At 35.7% G+C, this 17,232-nt stretch overlaps 1 protein-coding gene across 1 annotated transcript in view; it reads right to left on the minus strand.

Annotated features, from left to right (window-relative positions):
* The window catches only part of LOC104070574 (protein unc-13 homolog C-like), a gene marked incomplete at its 3' end in the record, with an annotated part of 59,894 nt that extends 55,626 nt beyond the window's left edge, over window positions 1-4,268 (minus strand). Inside the window, exon 1 of the mRNA XM_009576036.1 lies at window positions 1,138-4,268. Within this exon, the coding sequence (XP_009574331.1) occupies window positions 1,138-4,102 (2,965 nt within the window). The remainder of the gene's footprint in view (window positions 1-1,137) is intronic.
* Between the last annotated feature and the right edge of the window lie 12,964 nt (window positions 4,269-17,232).

Consider the following 17,232-nt stretch of genomic DNA (forward strand, 5'->3'; position numbering starts at 1 on the left):
TAGTGTCATTATTTGAATGTAAAAATAGACTTTAAAATAAACTTTCATATTAGCAATATTTAATTGCTTGTGTAACATACTTTCAACTTGACTATATATTTGTTGTAAATGTAGTTGTCCATGTACAAAAGAAACTTCATAGTAGTTACTCATTACTACTCATTACTACTAAATACAATCTTTGGATAAAACACAATTCTTCATCTTTAAAATGCATGTATCAGATGATTATTTTTTCAAGGCAGATAAAGAAAGCAAAGATTCAGTCAAGGTGACAATTACCATCTGGCTAGCTATGGTAATTATGTGCTTCCAATTAAATGCACATGCAATATTATAACGTCAGCATCACAGTGTATATTAATATTGAAAATCACCATATTTGTGTATTACTAGAGGTATTAGAGCTATGTATATGACTGTCTTCTTTGAAGTCTGTTTACACAGAAGGTAAAGATCATGAATAAATCTATGTCAACACCCTCTGTGAGTTAAGCTCCTTTCTACCACCTCTTCATACAATGGATGCTACCATTTACACTTCTTTTCTCCTTCCTCCACACCCTTCTCTTCCCTTTTCTGGGGACTGACTACTTCTTTGAGGGCTTACTGGGAGTACAACTAAGGACAGAATTAAAATCAGTTTAGACTTGCACTCTTACAAGTACGTAACAAGTTACAGGTTGCATACAGGATGCAGAACACTGCTCTTCAGGATGAATACAGAACCAACCATGCCTTGAAAACTGTTAAAGGAAGCACTGTAATATCTGAACACTCTGGATTACTCCTGTGAATACATTTATAAAGCTATAAGAAAACCAAGAACAGCGTACTGCTTAGCTCTTAATTTAATCTTGTGTAATTTAATTTTCAAGTTACTGAAATTCAAAGCAATACAATTGCTTATAAACATGTTTGACTAAATATATTCAGCAAATTCCTTCAAAACAAATTTGTAAAATTTTAGCCTTTTTACTTCCATGGGACTATTTCACCCTATGAACAAAACCAGCCATAAGCGGAATTTTTGTCACCTAACTCGATGGAAGCAGGATCAGGTACCATACATAGATTAATGTCCAGCTCTACTAAGAACAATGTTTTACTTAAAAGACAATATTAAAATACTATTACCTCCAGCAAGGATCTTCTCTTCCAAATCACTCATTTGTTTCTTGTATGCTTTTAAAGCAGCTTCTTTAAATGATGGTCGCATTCTTTTTTTCTTTGGAATTTCAGTAAGCATCTCTGGGACATTCTGATTTTCATCTTCCCTTACTTCTATGTCAGCAGCTGTGTCACTTTCAACTTCCAACATCTCTTCACTGACCACATTGTCAAACTGTGTGTCATATTGCTCCTCTGGTAGTATTGCATATGGAGTTTCATATGAAGGCTGCCCCAGTTCATATTCTTGGACCTGCTCACTAGTTTCACTACTATTAGTTCTATTTTCTAGTTTAGCAAGGACTTGTTCCATTACTTCTACGTAGTCTGTTTCATTCTCACCAGGTGGTTCAATTAAGTCTTCCTCATACTCTGCTTTGTAGCAATAAGGCTCAGCATAAACATCAGAATCAAGTGTTGTACTTGATTCATTTGCAGTAGACTGAGATAAAGTTCTAAATCTTCCCATGAAAGATGATCCACTGTCTTCATACCCACTTAAACTTTGTGTACTTTTATTCCAGACTACTTCTAAAGCTGACTTAGCGCGTTGAAGTGTAGATCCAAATTTAGGAAAGCTGAAAGTCTTATCAGAAAGATCTATGCTTAATCGGCTATGCCACGATTTAGGGGCTGTTTCTTCCGAGTCGTCACTTGGTAGTTCACTCTGACTTCGGTACATCATAGGCAATCTGTTTTGATTCTGATAAGGGGAGATAGAATTTGTTTCCTGATAATCATCATATTGACAAGTCCACTGACTTTGTGATTCACTATCAAGGCCTGGACATGATGGAGAAGTGCCATCAAGGGTAAAATCGTAGCTTTCAGTATCATACTGGAGGTCAGAACTTTGGCACTTTCCAAAATCTGTCTGTTGATCTGAAGGGCTGCTCATATCATACACAAAAAGTTCCTGTGTGGACGAGTCTAGGCCCAAATCTGCCCCTTGTTCCAACTGATTCCAGTCTTTCCATGGGGAAAGATCTTCATGTAAAGAAAGCTGAGAATCACTATAGTGGCTTCTGTCTCCAGATGCACATATTATTCCATTGCTTACTCCACTGTCAACAGTTTCTGTGTTCTCTACTTCATTTTGCTCTGGATACTGTTGCATATCTTGGACAAAAGTCTGTTCCTGGGAACTACCACACCAGTTTGTAGAATCATCTTGCCTTCGCTGCCAGAGTTCTCGATCGGAGGAAGACAACAGTGAACTGCCATTTGTTCTGCTAAAATACTGATTTTCTGAAAAATCCTCAGAGTAAGACTGACACAATTTTGAGAAATCTGACTCTGAACGGCTAAGTTTTGGTGTTGCAAAGTCATTCTGTAAATGCCATAGAGGAGTCATGTCTGAATAATAGGTCTTTGATTGTTTCTCCATGTCATCAAATTCTGGTGACTGATTGCCATAATTTCTTCTGTTTGAAAAGGTGCTATTGTCAGCAGTTCTATTAAGGTCTTTAGTATTTGGGGACTCAATACTCCCCTTTGTAGTGCTTGTTTTTATTTGAAGTGCTGATTTAGATATCTTTGCATAACTATTCTTATTTATATCTGATTCCAAGTCTTTATCACTGTCAGGCGACTCCCAGTCATGCATTTTAGTTTTTGTCTCCACAGTTAAAGGCTTCATATCCATACTCTCGTATGTCTGAGAGGAAGGTAGTCCTCTTTCTTTTTTGTCCTTTATGTCATGGGAAAATATATCTGTAGAAATTCCAATGCCAGTTCCCTTAAGTTTATAAGACTTTTTCAAAATCAAATCTCTCTGTTGTGATGACTCAAAGTAAACAAGAATGGGTCTTGGCTTTGCGTTTGGACAGTCTCTTTGATGCCCCAGTCTTTGAGCAAACTCAATTTTAATAGTGCTTTGTGCCTCTGAGAACCCCATTTTATCTATTAATATTTTGTAAACTATGCTTTCAGTCTTTTCAAGCCTGTCTTCAGGCACATTTAGAAACCTAAGACTTGCTTTGTTTCCTGGATGACCTATCTGCTTAATGTAGTCGTGTATGTCCCGAGTTTCTCTTCTGGACTGTACAAATCCAGTTCGCAATTGTTCAATTTCATTTTGTACAACTTCTACACTACTAGAAATTTCATCAATTGATTGTTTCAGAGCATTAACATGCCCCCTTAATTCAGAGAGTTCTGTTTCAATTTGACTTATTCCCTGAAGCTCTTTAAAGATCATTTCCATAACATCATGGGTTTGACTAATACAACCTGTCGAACTAAAGCCAGGTTCAAGGGTATTTGATTTCTGGTGACGGCCAGTTCTGTCTAGAGATTTACTTCTTATGCCCCATGTTTTCTTCCATGTACTTAGTTCTGAGTCTGATGAGACACATTCTTGGCTCTTCTTCCATTTCCTCAGTTTTCGTAAAGCTCCCAGCTTCAGTGTGTGTAAAGTGCGTTCTCCATCAGAACTTCCATCGGATGGTGCAAGGCTGCTTAAGCTTTTTCTGTTCCGTCTCACAGGCATTGTGTGTGACAAATACTCGTTTTTCTTGCTATTACTTTTTACTTCACTTAACGACTCGGAATATGAACTATCATTTGAAGACAGATCTTGAACTATGTCTTCATTATTATTGTTTGTTACAAAAATATGCTTTTGCAGTCCATTGGCAATAGCAACTCTGTAACTGAATGTTGGAGAAAGTGAAAATTCTCTATTACCTTCCTCTTCTTCAGTTGATAAGTTGCGAGTAGATGGACACTTGGCAATCTTTTTAACAGTGCTTTTTAAAGTATTCGAAAATTTTGGATTCTTTGTTTGTCCAATCTGAGTTAAATCTTGTTCCTTTTTGCTCTGACAACTCTCTTTCCTTTTTGTACTATTTCCCGATTTCTTTGTAAACATTCCTTTGCAAATCTTATATATGTAAGATGAGATCAGGCTCTTTAAGAGGGCAGAAACCATGGAGTGTAATTTATATTAAGCTGTTTCCACAAAACACATTTTTTTTTCCAGACAAGTATTTGTATCTCCAACAGGATCATCAGGAAATATTTTATCAACAGAGACTATAGACATATAAACTACTGATGCTCTGGTATCATTTGACAGGGAAAAAAAAAAAAAAAAATCATCACACATCCGCTTGTTCGAAATCAAATCCTGAAGGGGTTTTGTATGGCTTGCAAAATCTCACTCTGTTGCGCATTGGCTTCTTGAAGTGTCTAAAAAGGAGGGAATGACATTACAATGGCTGCCAAACAAACTTATCATTCAATAATACTGATGTTGTTTTAACTGGGTTACAATGGAAATACAGAGCAGTTAAGTATTTATTTATACTTGCCCCATAATTGTCTGAATAGAATTCTTCATGAACAATTGAAGCTGAAAGCAGTTCTAGGCAAATATTTTTAAAATAAATGAATAAGCTATACTTATTTCCAGGCTTCTTTGTTCAGTTTAATTCTCTGACTTCAACTGAGATATTTGGCATTAATGCTGTCTGCTTTCTTTCAGAGTAACAACATTTCAATTTAGATCCATATGATATACAGCAGTGGTCAAAAAACTGATGGGAACAAGTTGTTACTAGCTAGTAAAATAGAAGTAGAAAGGTCTCTCTTGGTTCATCTTTGGAGCAACGTAGGATTCTCTGCAACAAATCCATGAAGTACTGTTCTTGAACTTGAACTATGCACATGACTGATTTGAGAAATAGATGCTCTCTTTTTATACCAGACTTTAACACGTTATGGTAAGTTAGGGCTTAAAGTGGGCATACCTCCTTGGTTTCTCTTCTTTAAGAAGGAAAAAAAACCCCAACCCTACAGAAAATAACAGAAAATTACAATGCAACTGATGGAACATTCTTATCCAGGTTACTAAGTTTTACATTGTTCTGGTCTCAGAAAAAAAAAAAAAAAAAGAACAACCTACACAAAACAAGAGGAAGAGGGAGAAACAAACATGATTTACAAGTCTCAGGACAAAAACAGGTGCCATTACAACAGGAAAGCAATTTGATCCAAAATACGGAAGAGTAAGAAAAGATTTCATGAGGTATCTGAAAGCTTCTATTCCATAAAACAAAAGCTTGTATTTCACAGAAATGTAGTCAATGCATTTTAAACATATAAATGTACTTTTTTGTACAGCATATAATTCACCTTATAGCTGCAGAATAAAAACAAGACAAATAGCTCAGAAAAATCCAACAAAGAAGTAGTTCTTAAAATGGCCATTTCAGTTTCTAGACCACCTAAAAATTCTTTGGCAGAATAAGAAGGTTATTTAGATACAGGGTATATGAAGGGTTAAAACTTGCTCTGTGGTGTCTTAAGAGGAGTAAAGGATATGAACTGTCCTCCTTGTCTGCAAACAGCATGGCACTGTATGAAACATTATGGTCCCTTCACACACTTCAAGATCTGTTTTTTTCATTACAGAGTTTGTCTTCACTGACCTTGCTATTATACTCATGTTATGGTCAATAATAAACACTAACTACTGATTCTTACTGCAGCAACAAAATGCACCATCTTGAATACAGCCCAAGCAAAGCTGGTAAAAGCCTGGTTGGCTTCTGGAATCCTGGAACAGAGGATGTAAACAGACTTATTTCTTTTCCAGTTATAACAAAATTGGGATACAGCACAAGAGGGAGCAGAACAAGAATAGATAACGTTCTTCATCCTTCCCAAAGTTGCTGCCTGTTATTTTATAAAAGGTGAAATACTCGTGGAACGTGAATCACATTTTTAACATATATGCATCAGCATAGCTCTTGTGACTTCTTTTTCTTCCAGGCTTATGCCTGAAGTCAGAGTATTAAGAGTGAATTAAGAGCAAGCAATGTTTCAAAGCAAAAAAATGCTCAATGAGACTGCATGCAATTCTCAAGGCATGCAAATGGCATCTCTCAAAATATTACAAAGCTCTCACTAGAGCCAAGGCTGCCTTGTTTCCAGATATTATTAGTATATGAAAGAACCATCCTGGGACACTTTTCAATATCAAAGGCATGTTTCTAAGAAGTAGAAACACGTGTTAACTATTCAGCTCTTACATTGAATGTTTGTAACCATTTGTTGAACAAGATTTGAAGTATGACTGCCTGCCTCCTCTGCCCACATGACCATAGCTTTTTAAGTGCCCTCTTATACAAACCTTGCTCAGATGACTTGGACATTCTTCTCATTGAAAAGACTTCAAACCAACAACATAAAAACAAGCTAGAAGGCTTGTTTACTGGCTCAGCCCACAAAACATCAAGAAATAATGAAGTTATCATTGGAATCTGGAACATTTCCATTCATTTTAAACAAGGTTTAATTCTCCTCTGTAGAAGAATCTTGATTTCATACTTAGCCACATATATGTTTTATCCAATGCCTAACCTATGCTTTTTATCAGAGATAACTGAAAGTATTATAAATAGCTGCAAATTCAGTACTCTGTTTAAACTCAGTTTCTGACAACGCCATAGTAAATGAAAAGTTGTACTGTTACAAACACACACAGATCTGCTAAACGGAGCAGATTTATGTTCTCTCATGCGAGTTCCATTCCATCTCAGCTGTATTAGTCATATGATCTGTTCATCAGTTTACAGCCTACCATTGCTCTGTCAAATACTCATTTTCTAAAATTGTATATCTACACATGGAATCAAGTTTGAGTCATTATAGGTCTCATCCATTTCTTTTTGGAAAGATTTGCATTGGCTTGCTCTTACCATTTTAAATCAGCGTAGGTTAAAACTCTAGGAAATAAGGAGCAGTCTTTTGAGAAGCACATAGGACTAAGTCAATTATTTGAATGAGCTGCAAGTCGTCATTCAGTGACTTTTTGGATTTATCCAGGTCTCCCAATAAACCATCATAACCCCATTTTTTATTTTCATTTTGCTTGTTTATTGACTATTGACTATTGAATAAATCAATTTATATGATAAAATTGAACACAGATTGGTTCACCCATTCTAAGCATAAGGAATCAAGTTGAAATGTTACAGCAGTAAAGTACAGATTTTATGCTAGATGGTTATAGAGCAGGAAACTGGAAAGTGTTACGAATCGAAAGATTAGAAATAAAAGAAATGGTTAATGGGTTCCTTCTGTAAAGAAAGGACACAATGACATTTCCTTCAACTTTTTACCCATAGCAAGCCTGAATATAGACTTTTGTCTATCAACTTGATATTGAACTGGTAATTTGGATTGATTTCAAGTATACTGTTGGTAACAAAGCATTGTCAAAATAAAACTTGTCAGTTGGAAGCATCAGGTATAAAGGATCTTATTCCCAAGTCTAAAACTAACGTGTCAGGTAGAAGGGGGGCGGAGTGGGCCGGGTTAAGCATGATAGATTTTTAAATAACGCAAGCAGTGTATTTTAGTTACATGTCTGAACACCAGATCCTCATAGATTCCCAATTTTTTTTTTCATTTTATCAAATCCAGCCATCTATTTTTATAAAGAAAGAAAATGGAATCTTCTAAAAAAAAAAAAAATTCAGTGTTTAAAAAGAATAGCTAGATCACCGCTGACCTTCTGTTCGGATGCCAGTAAATGACACTGTAGAGCAGCAGCCCTCTCCATTCAGAGGTAGCTTTGTAGATGCAGACGGTCCCCCCAAAAAAGCAAGAAACAGGCAGAACCGTAGCCCTGCTTAACCTTTACACTATTAAACAATTACAAGGAGCCTGTGTGTATTGGGAGGAGACAGGGAAGACGATGAGACTGAAGTGCAGTCTCCCCCTGTAAAAAGGCATACGGCAGTTCATGTTCACAACACCAAGACATTAGGGGAAAACAAAACAAAACAAAAAAGTCTTTTTCTGCATCAATACCACTCTGCAGTACTGCCAAAGTAGTCAATACTGCCTATAGGCAGCAACATCTATTTGCGATACGCAAAATGCTTCACAGAAATTAATTAATCACACATGACAAACAAAACACAAACAATCCACTTTGCAGCCATGGAAACTGAGGCTGAGAGAGGTTCTCTTACTATCAGGAACATAAGGAATCAATAACAGAATAACTAGAATTCAGATCTACAAATTTCACAAGTATGGTCTTTGACCAGTCTTATGGTTGCCTGGGAATAAAGTTATCCTCACATGACTGTACTTACCATCAGTGTATGCCTGTTGGGCAAAACGTATGCTACCTTTCTTTAGACAAGCATAACTATTTATACTCCAGATTGCTTCATTAATTTACTATAACAGTAGCATTATACTGACAATCATCTCAGATGACCCAATTCAGAAGAACTTAATTTGGAACAATTATCTGCTCCTTTGTATTCTTCTTAAATTCTCCTTATATTCTTAAATACTGATATTTTTGACCTGTGTTATTGGTGAGTCTCTCAAGGTAAAGTGATACTCATCTTAATACTGCACGTGCTACATAGATGACCTGCCTGCAGACCCCGGCAAAGACAAGGACAACAGCAAGAAAGCAGTTCTGCTTTCTCTTTTGGATAATTACTCTTTGTTCCAGAAATTCCTCACGTTTTCACCAGCAGAGTTTTGCCCTATCCTATCACCCCCTCCAACATTCACATGAGAGCATGGAGTGCTATCAGCACTCTCTCCTTTTGGCTAGAAATCTATTCCTATTGTCCGTCAATATCATTTGGAAAGTTCACTGTATCTGCTTATTTATCTTGTGACATATCTTTATGGATCCTGCTATTAATTTGTTGCCTTTCTATATATGGGCAATGTTACCAACACAACTAACCACCAAATTGCTGTTTCAAACCCCAGCCTAAAGAGACTACAATCTGCTTATTTTTTAACCCACAAGGCCTACTGCTGTCCTGAAGAGCTTGCACATATGCTCAAGTACGCTATGGAATCCAATCTAAATATTTAACAGTCATACTGCAAGACCGGTCATTCACAGCTGTTACTTTACTTATCTGTTCTTCCAGCATACAACTTAAGTTTAAGGATAACAACAGATGCAAGTAGCACATGCTTAAAACTGACTTTGGCTCATTGCGATTTAGAACAGCATCTGAAACAGAAACCATATATAGAACTTTGTCTATTAGCAAATTAACTCAGTGGTTTAACAGTTATTTGCAATTAAACTGTTTTATAATATATAGAAGCATATTGTCTTCAGGACAGCTTAGAAGAAAATGTAAATTCCCAGCTAGCTAGGATGAGTAATTATTCTGGAGAGAAAAGTCATCTTCACTGCTTCCCTACTGTTATGACCACTATGGGAAAAGACAGGATTTTTTTCCCCAGAGTCAAAGATGTTTTTTCCTCAATTATTGTTGAAGACAGACATGAGTTGAAAAAAATAAACACTCTTATTTTGCAATAATTTTTCTTTTTTAGTTACAGTATACCTTTTTCCGTAATATTCGCATTTCTCTCTGAGAAGTCTTGTTACAGCAACAGTGAGTCTAAGCTTGCCAATCAATTATTTATGAACTACTAATAAAATTGTTGAAGACCATTAGAACACTATTTATTTCTTTAGAAACAATTGTGTAGTATGGTATTTATACTACAAATATGAAAATTATATTTGAAACAATTGTCCTTAAAGGACAATGGCCTTGACTAGAACTAAAAACAAAAGGAAGAGATTTGCCAAATAAAGTAGATTAATACTTAACTGTAAAGAGCTTTTGAACAGATTCCTAAAGTCAAAATGTGCTGCATTTGGAGAGCAGTAGATAGCTTAGTATAGTGTAGTTGAATATATTAATGCACACAGGGTTAAGAGACTGCAGATGATTTGGAACACAGCTTCAATATTATTTGGCAAAATGTACTAACCTTTTTTTCTTTAATGTTTCTAGTTGTTTCCTCAACTTTTTAAATGGAAAGAAGAAAATAAAGAGACTGTAGTGTATAAAGGAGGCGGCAATAGTGAACCTGAGAGTCCTTTTCCACCCTTTTACAGCTGTATATATGATGTATGCTGTCCTATATAAACTTACTTTCAGTGAATACTCTCACTTCAAAAGCTGCTAAGATTTAGAGATTAATTCCACTTAATAGTCCATTCCTATTTAATGCAGGCTACAAAAGGAATGGAAAACCCAGAGAGGGAAAAGTTATTTGCTGACAATATGGGGATAATTGTATTATCAAATCAGTACCAGGCATATTAGCTTCTAAGTATGAGTTAGAATATTACATGCATGCTATTATGTCAGATTACCACAAATATACAAAAGATTTACTGTATAGCGTACAGAATAATCAGAACCTATTTAATGCCTTTAAAAAATAGAAAGCATCAACATGCATTTGACCAAATCCCAGCTCTGTCCTTAATTTTGTCTGTGTTTTTAATTAGGAGTTTCCTTTAGAGCATTATAGCCTGAGAGCCCAAGTGATTTAATTTGCACTGAAGCATAACACATACGCAGAGGATATATTTACAGTATACCGAGTATTCAAAGTCTCATATAATACTAACATTTCAAAGTTTTCAGCAACTTTAAACAATCTCTATAGTCATTCCATAAGAAAATATAAAAAAAATCCCTCAATTTTCTTCCAGGTATAGAATTTTAATCCTCTAATTGTCCTGGCCTGAGCCTTGGGATGGGTAATTCTCTGCCCTGAATCAGATCTCTTTTGGACAGAGACCGCCATGGAGTCTGTGACCATGTGTGCACTCTATATAACACAGATTATTTTAGAGACCTGAGATTTGTTTGTTTGTTTGTTTTTTGGGGGGATTTTTTTTTTTTTAAACCACTTACAAAAATTCCGTGTGAAATGTTTAGGTTAAGGGAACAACTTTAAATGGGCAAAATGTTACTTGTAAGCCCTCTGGATTCCATCCTTCCCCCACAAAAAGGTTTTAAATATTTTCTAAAATGTAGTTAACTAATAATTCCATTAAATTTTTAGAACACAAAAGTATGAAGTGGACATTTTTGATAAAGAGGTCTTTCATTTAATAATCAGTAGCAATCATCTGTGACATTTACATTTGAAAAAAGCCACAAGCACAAACCACTACAACTCCTGTTGACAGCAACATGCACTAGGATGAGTAGGCACACACAGATAGGAGTCATGCTTGCTAAGCACCTGAAATGACATTCATTGATAAGAATGGTAGATATTAAACATAATTTTAAATTTGCTGCAAAAATTTTATAAGGAGAAATTCTCTGCTTTCTTTGCTTCAATATACTGACAACTATGGAGTGATACTATTTCCACCTGAAAGTAAGAACCTCTGCTTTAGAGCTATCAACCTAATTGAATGACACAGACAAGATGAGAAAAACAAAACCTGTACAAGAACCTTCTTAGGTGCCAAAGAATTTTCATGCTTCAGAGCTTCTGTTTTACTGTAATGGTCTCACAAGGCAGACTCTAATATACTACTTCGTTCTTCCTAGATTTTCACAACACTACAGTTAAAAGAAAATTTGGAATTTTCAGTCCTCCTTGACACTTTAATGAATTGGGAGATATTCTGAGCTATCAGTCTTCTCCTTGATAATACTCTGGAATCCCAGTACTTCACATGTGATTTCCTATGTGTTTCCACAGCAATATATAGTCTTTATGATAATGTTGTGCTGACATCACTGCAGGAACAAGCAAATGTATAGTGACAGAAAATCTTTATACAACTCTCTTCAGGTTGTGTAAATTCCACTGAAGAAAACTTATTTATCTTGCATGATGACTTCTTTTTATATGAAAGGTCTTTGAGATGACAGTTAACCATAATTTCTATCATAATATCCTTTACAAAAGTAATTTATGATGAACAGAAGATGTTTTAACCTTAAATACTACTTTTCACTCTTCTTAATGCTTTTTGACTAAACAGCATTCTCTCAACACTTTTCTCGGTACGTCAATTTATATGGTAAGAATTAGCACTGATTTTTAGAACACTCAAATGTGTCAGGTAACCTTACATTTTCAATGCTAAATCATAGTTGTGCATTACACTAAATAAAGGCATCTATTTTATATAATCACTGATGCTTCATTCAGGAAACAAGGATTGTATCACCTCCTCTGTGAAAAATAACTACAACTTTATGATCAGAGTTTATTTTCACATAAGAAAGCAATTAAATAATGTTACACCAATGAATGCTTTTAAGGCACAAGAATTCCTGTCAGTCAAGGGTTAACATCAGTATTAAGATGCTGGAACTGATCTTAACCCTTTTTGTATCAACATGTTATAAAAATAAATCTTATTTAAAGCTAGGCTGCGTTCAAATTAAAAATGTAACAGAATGTTTTAAGAGATTTCAGGACTACTGAACAATCAGACGAGCATTATTTTTAATGTCTGAAATGTTTTTAATACATTTTTACTAGACATGCCCATTATAAGACAACAATTAGTGTCCTTAGTTTAACAGCACATAGCTTTATGTTCTATTTCACTTATTACATACAATCAGTAGTCTGTTGAAAGAAAATATTATTAATAAGACAAAAAATGCAATAGGACCCAGGTGACTAAAAAAAGTTGGGGGTTAATGAATACAGTCAGGTTTTTATATCCGCATAATTCTTCCTCTTAAAGCAAAATGAACCATCAATCTCATAGTAAGAAATTAGTTTCAGCTACTATTATTTGGCCTCTGGAATTGCAGAAGGCAAAATACTAATGTTATCTGCTTGAACCTAAAAGGATGGACAAAAAAATATTAAATAGGGGGTTTTTTAGGTTGTGGATTGGGGGAGGTACATGAGAGAGGGTATTCTAACACACAGGTTTAGCTGTGGAACAGAATCAAGCATGTATTCTAAGCAAGCTGCCTCTTCAAAAGAAAGCTGCAGGGTGTTCATCTTGAAGATTAATCAAGACCCAGAAATACATAAGCATCTGTAAAGCTCAATTTATTACTAATCCTATCACGAACTAGGAAAAAGTACTGGCAGATAAAAACAAAACATACTATATTTTCACCATGTATTCATATATCTAAATGATTTAATTTATATTTTTATACCAATTAAAATGTTCCAACTCATTGTGAAATCAAATATTATACTGTCTTACTCAACTTATATTGTGAACTTACCAACATTACAAAATAACCTCCCCCACTTTTTAATGAAGTGTTGATTCTTAAGTCCACAAGCCCAGTTTCATCAACATTATAGCATTAGAAAGCAAGTCAGTTACAAATCAATGCATTGCTTTAGCTAGAACAGCGGGAGATACATTCAGAATGAAAATAAGGAAAGGAAACAAAGGAAACAGAAAAACATATGTAGACTAGATACAAGAATACAAAGAGGATACATACCTGGATCAAATTCTTCTTAAAAATAAAACACAAATTACATACCAACATCTTTATATTATTTTCCATTTACGCAGAAATACTGTACACAACTCCATTACTATTTTGCCGTTCTTCCTTCAGCCTTAAAAACGGTACAATACAACATGAGGCTGCCTCTCAGTGATTCAACTCAAGTGCAGTCAGGCATGCTGTTAGTCCACAAACGGTATCTGTTCTAAATTCCACCGTATTCCCTAGGCAGCATTAAATGGGTTTTTTTGACTCCCTTTCCCGTTTTTTTTCCCCCTCCTACAACTTGTGCTAACAGCTGAGAGTAATCATGGTGTTAGCTACTAATTCATTCTGCAGCTCAGCTTTATTTCTCCTCTATATTAGCAAAACGGGAGTCAGTGTCCTACTCCTGCTCAAATACAACATCAACATGAGAGAACAGTAACCATCCTGGTGTTTTATGTGCTGGTAACTTCACCCGCTGCCGTTTTCTCCTGCCACCGCTTCTGAATGCAGTATTCGCTGCAATAGCCACAGCCCTCCTGCGTGGAAGGCAGCCCCTCTGCTTCACAGATAGAGTAAAATAGGCTTATTGGGAACCCTTGCTCACAGAAACAACACATGCAGTGCATCGTGAGAGCTAGCAGGTGCATCAGTGGCCACAAGGATAACAGTGTGAGACAGTATCTCTTGCTTGGTAGGGCCATGTTCCACCTAACCTTTTATTTATCAGTCTGACATGACCCAGAGAAACAACTGCATAGCCATTTCTTTCAGTAGTGCTTTCATCAACAGCTGATCATTTCTGGTAGTGAATCTGCTAAATACATTCATAACTATTATGATTCCATGATTATTTAAGGATGCTCCAGATAATAAGAAGCATATCACTCTGTTTTCCATGAAAAGCATTTTGTATGTTCCCAATTAATACCTAGACAGTAGGACTCAGTCATTTGTTTACTGGGATTCAAATAGCAGAATGGATTATTATTGTGCATGCAGTGAGTAAATTATCCTGTACAGAAGACAATGGGTGTTTTTTCAAATGTTCACTGATTTAACAGTGTGTGTAAGGCCACATTCAGCCTTACACATATTGAAGATATATTTAAAACTCTGACACATGAAGAACTACAGAAATACATTCAGAATGATCCTATATAAAACCATTCTACATACAAAGTATACACATAATCTAAGTGTGAAAGTTTCACAAAACCTGTGTACATGCATAAAACCACAGGTGTAGAATCATCCCCTTTAATCTTGGGAAATAGCAGCCCTGAAGGGCCATACAAAATACTAAGTTTTCAGCTAGTAAATTATGTATGTTTCCTGTATAAAAATAAACAAAACTTTGGACTTTCTGGTAATAGCTGACACATTTGTAACACAGAAGCTTGTAATTCAGTTATTTACTTCAAAAATGTATTGAGGATACCTTGATTAAAAGGCAGCACTTAAAAGTATTTAACAATTTGTAGTAATGCTTATTTAAAGCTTATTGATTGTAGCTTTCACTTTCTGCAATCTTTGTATTATTGTTAGTAATGAGATGTTGGGACACAATGCTTTTTAAGTACAGCTTATAAATGGAACAGTTCTAGAATAAAAATCTCTTACATACAGTGATAAAATTAATATTTTGGATTTTTTGTGTATATCATTGTACAAATAATTATGGACCATCATATTTATTGTGTCCTACTGAAATGAATGCAACCTATAAATACTCCATTAATTAGATTTATAGTTAAGAACCAGATGAATGAATGTTTCATTATGCAAATCTTATTGTAGTTATTAGCCTGTGGCAATTACTTAATATTCTGTCTAAACTTAAACAAATTGATGCTTCAAATCTGCCACGTTGCATGCGAACAAAGAATACAATAAAACTTTTATATAAGTGCACAATAGGAAATATTCCACTGGTATCAATACTCAGTGATATAGTCCTAATTACATGAGATGTAACAATAATGCCTCTCAAAATCAACAGGACTGCTCATGTAAGGATTTTTTTTAAAAAAAAAAAAAAAAAGAAAAATAAGGCAGCCTAATCAAGCATGGCCACCCACAGTAGATACACACTTACAACAGAAATAAATTGGGGTTTTATCAAGATTAAGCAAATGGTCTTGAGACTACAGACGGTAAAACCAGTAAATATTGGGAATGTTTTGCAAAAATACAAGGTTTTGTCATTTAATAAAAAACTGTTTGCAAATGTTAACTCATAACACTTAGATTAATGTTGTCATCTTCAAGCAAGTTCTTAAGTATTGACCCTGTTTATACTAATCTGTTATGTTACCAGATGTTGAATGTTTCAGTTTGAAGCCGCTTATTTGATAGCCCAGCATAAGCAAGGATGTATCATTCAACTGATATTTAAGAATGCGAAACAAAAACAACGAAAACAAAAAACAATCCAAAGACCTTCAGAACTAATTATGACTTATCTACCCTGGAATTAAAATTACATGTAGAACTTGCCCAAGCCAGCAAAATGCTGACTTTCCTTGTAATGATACCGACCAATCAAGAATCTAGTTTCATCTATAAATACATACTAATCACTTGCAGCTAGAGTTACCCAAATTCATCTTCACAGCAAAGTAATGTTGTACCTCTGTTCACGTGATCCTCACATAGGTATGATGTTAAGAACTTTCTATAGTAAATATATGAGCAGAGGTTTTCATTCTGTATGGTAGCTAAAATTCTCACAGTTCTGGTAGCCCAGATACTTGTAAGCCAATGAAATAAAACTACTGTGCATCTTGAAAAGGCATCCATGTCAGCCTTCAATAAACTAACACAAAGGAGCAGTTTGCACACCTGGGCCATTTGCGGTGTTGTGGTTACTTGCCAGTAATCTCACATGTTGATGAAGCTGGCCTTAAAGAACCACAGTTTCAAGGATTCGCACTGATTGTACTTCACAAACAGTGTTCAAGATAAAACTCCCACACGTGGAAGGAACAGGAGAAATACAGACCATGTACAGAGATGTTGCAATTTGCTACACAATTCTAGCCAATCCCTGTACCTTAATGGAGAAAAACAACAAAAACCCACCAAAACCAAACACCACCACCTGCCTCCCTGGCCAAAAAAAATCCCAAACTGCACCCCAAGCAAGAAAGTCAAACCCCAATGGGCAACTATAAGCCTTCATGGAGAGAACAACTATTCTGTGTGCCTATTTCCAGGATTATGCGACCATGACTTTCAGAGATGATTCTTGGAATTCTTAGGAATAAAAGTCAGTCCAGTAAAAATATTTCAATAATTTCCACCACTATTTTTAAGTAAAAAAACCAGTGTTAAATAACATATAACTATTATAGATATTATTTGACTATTTTTATTGTTTAATACTTACATTGAAATGGTGACAATTATAAACTGATGGAACAATTTAGAAGTAATTTATATTTCGTGATAGATTTCAGCCTGAAAGTTGGAAAAGCTGTCAGAGAATTAAGCTACCTTTCTCCCACCCCCCACCTCCCCGGCCTGCTTAAGGGGTGGATATTTCTTCCCTTTCATTAGAGAAAGGCAATAACTGTGTCACTTCTTAAATCTAATCAATCAGTTCTTAAATCATAATATTCTGACCTAATCAGAGATGTCCAGATCGGGGGGGTGTGAGACTGGCGAGAGCAGAAAGGCAGTTTCTCTCGCCAGTCCCTCTCCGAAGCCATGCCAGCTGGTTTCAGGGGTGCAGAGAACACCCCGCTCCCCCGGACTGGCGGGCGGCACCGACCGCGCCTCGGGCGCCGCTGCGGGGGGGGCG

This window comes from Fulmarus glacialis, unplaced genomic scaffold, assembly GCF_000690835.1.
Source record: "Fulmarus glacialis isolate BGI_N327 unplaced genomic scaffold, ASM69083v1 scaffold3834, whole genome shotgun sequence".
NCBI lineage: Eukaryota > Metazoa > Chordata > Aves > Procellariiformes > Procellariidae > Fulmarus > Fulmarus glacialis.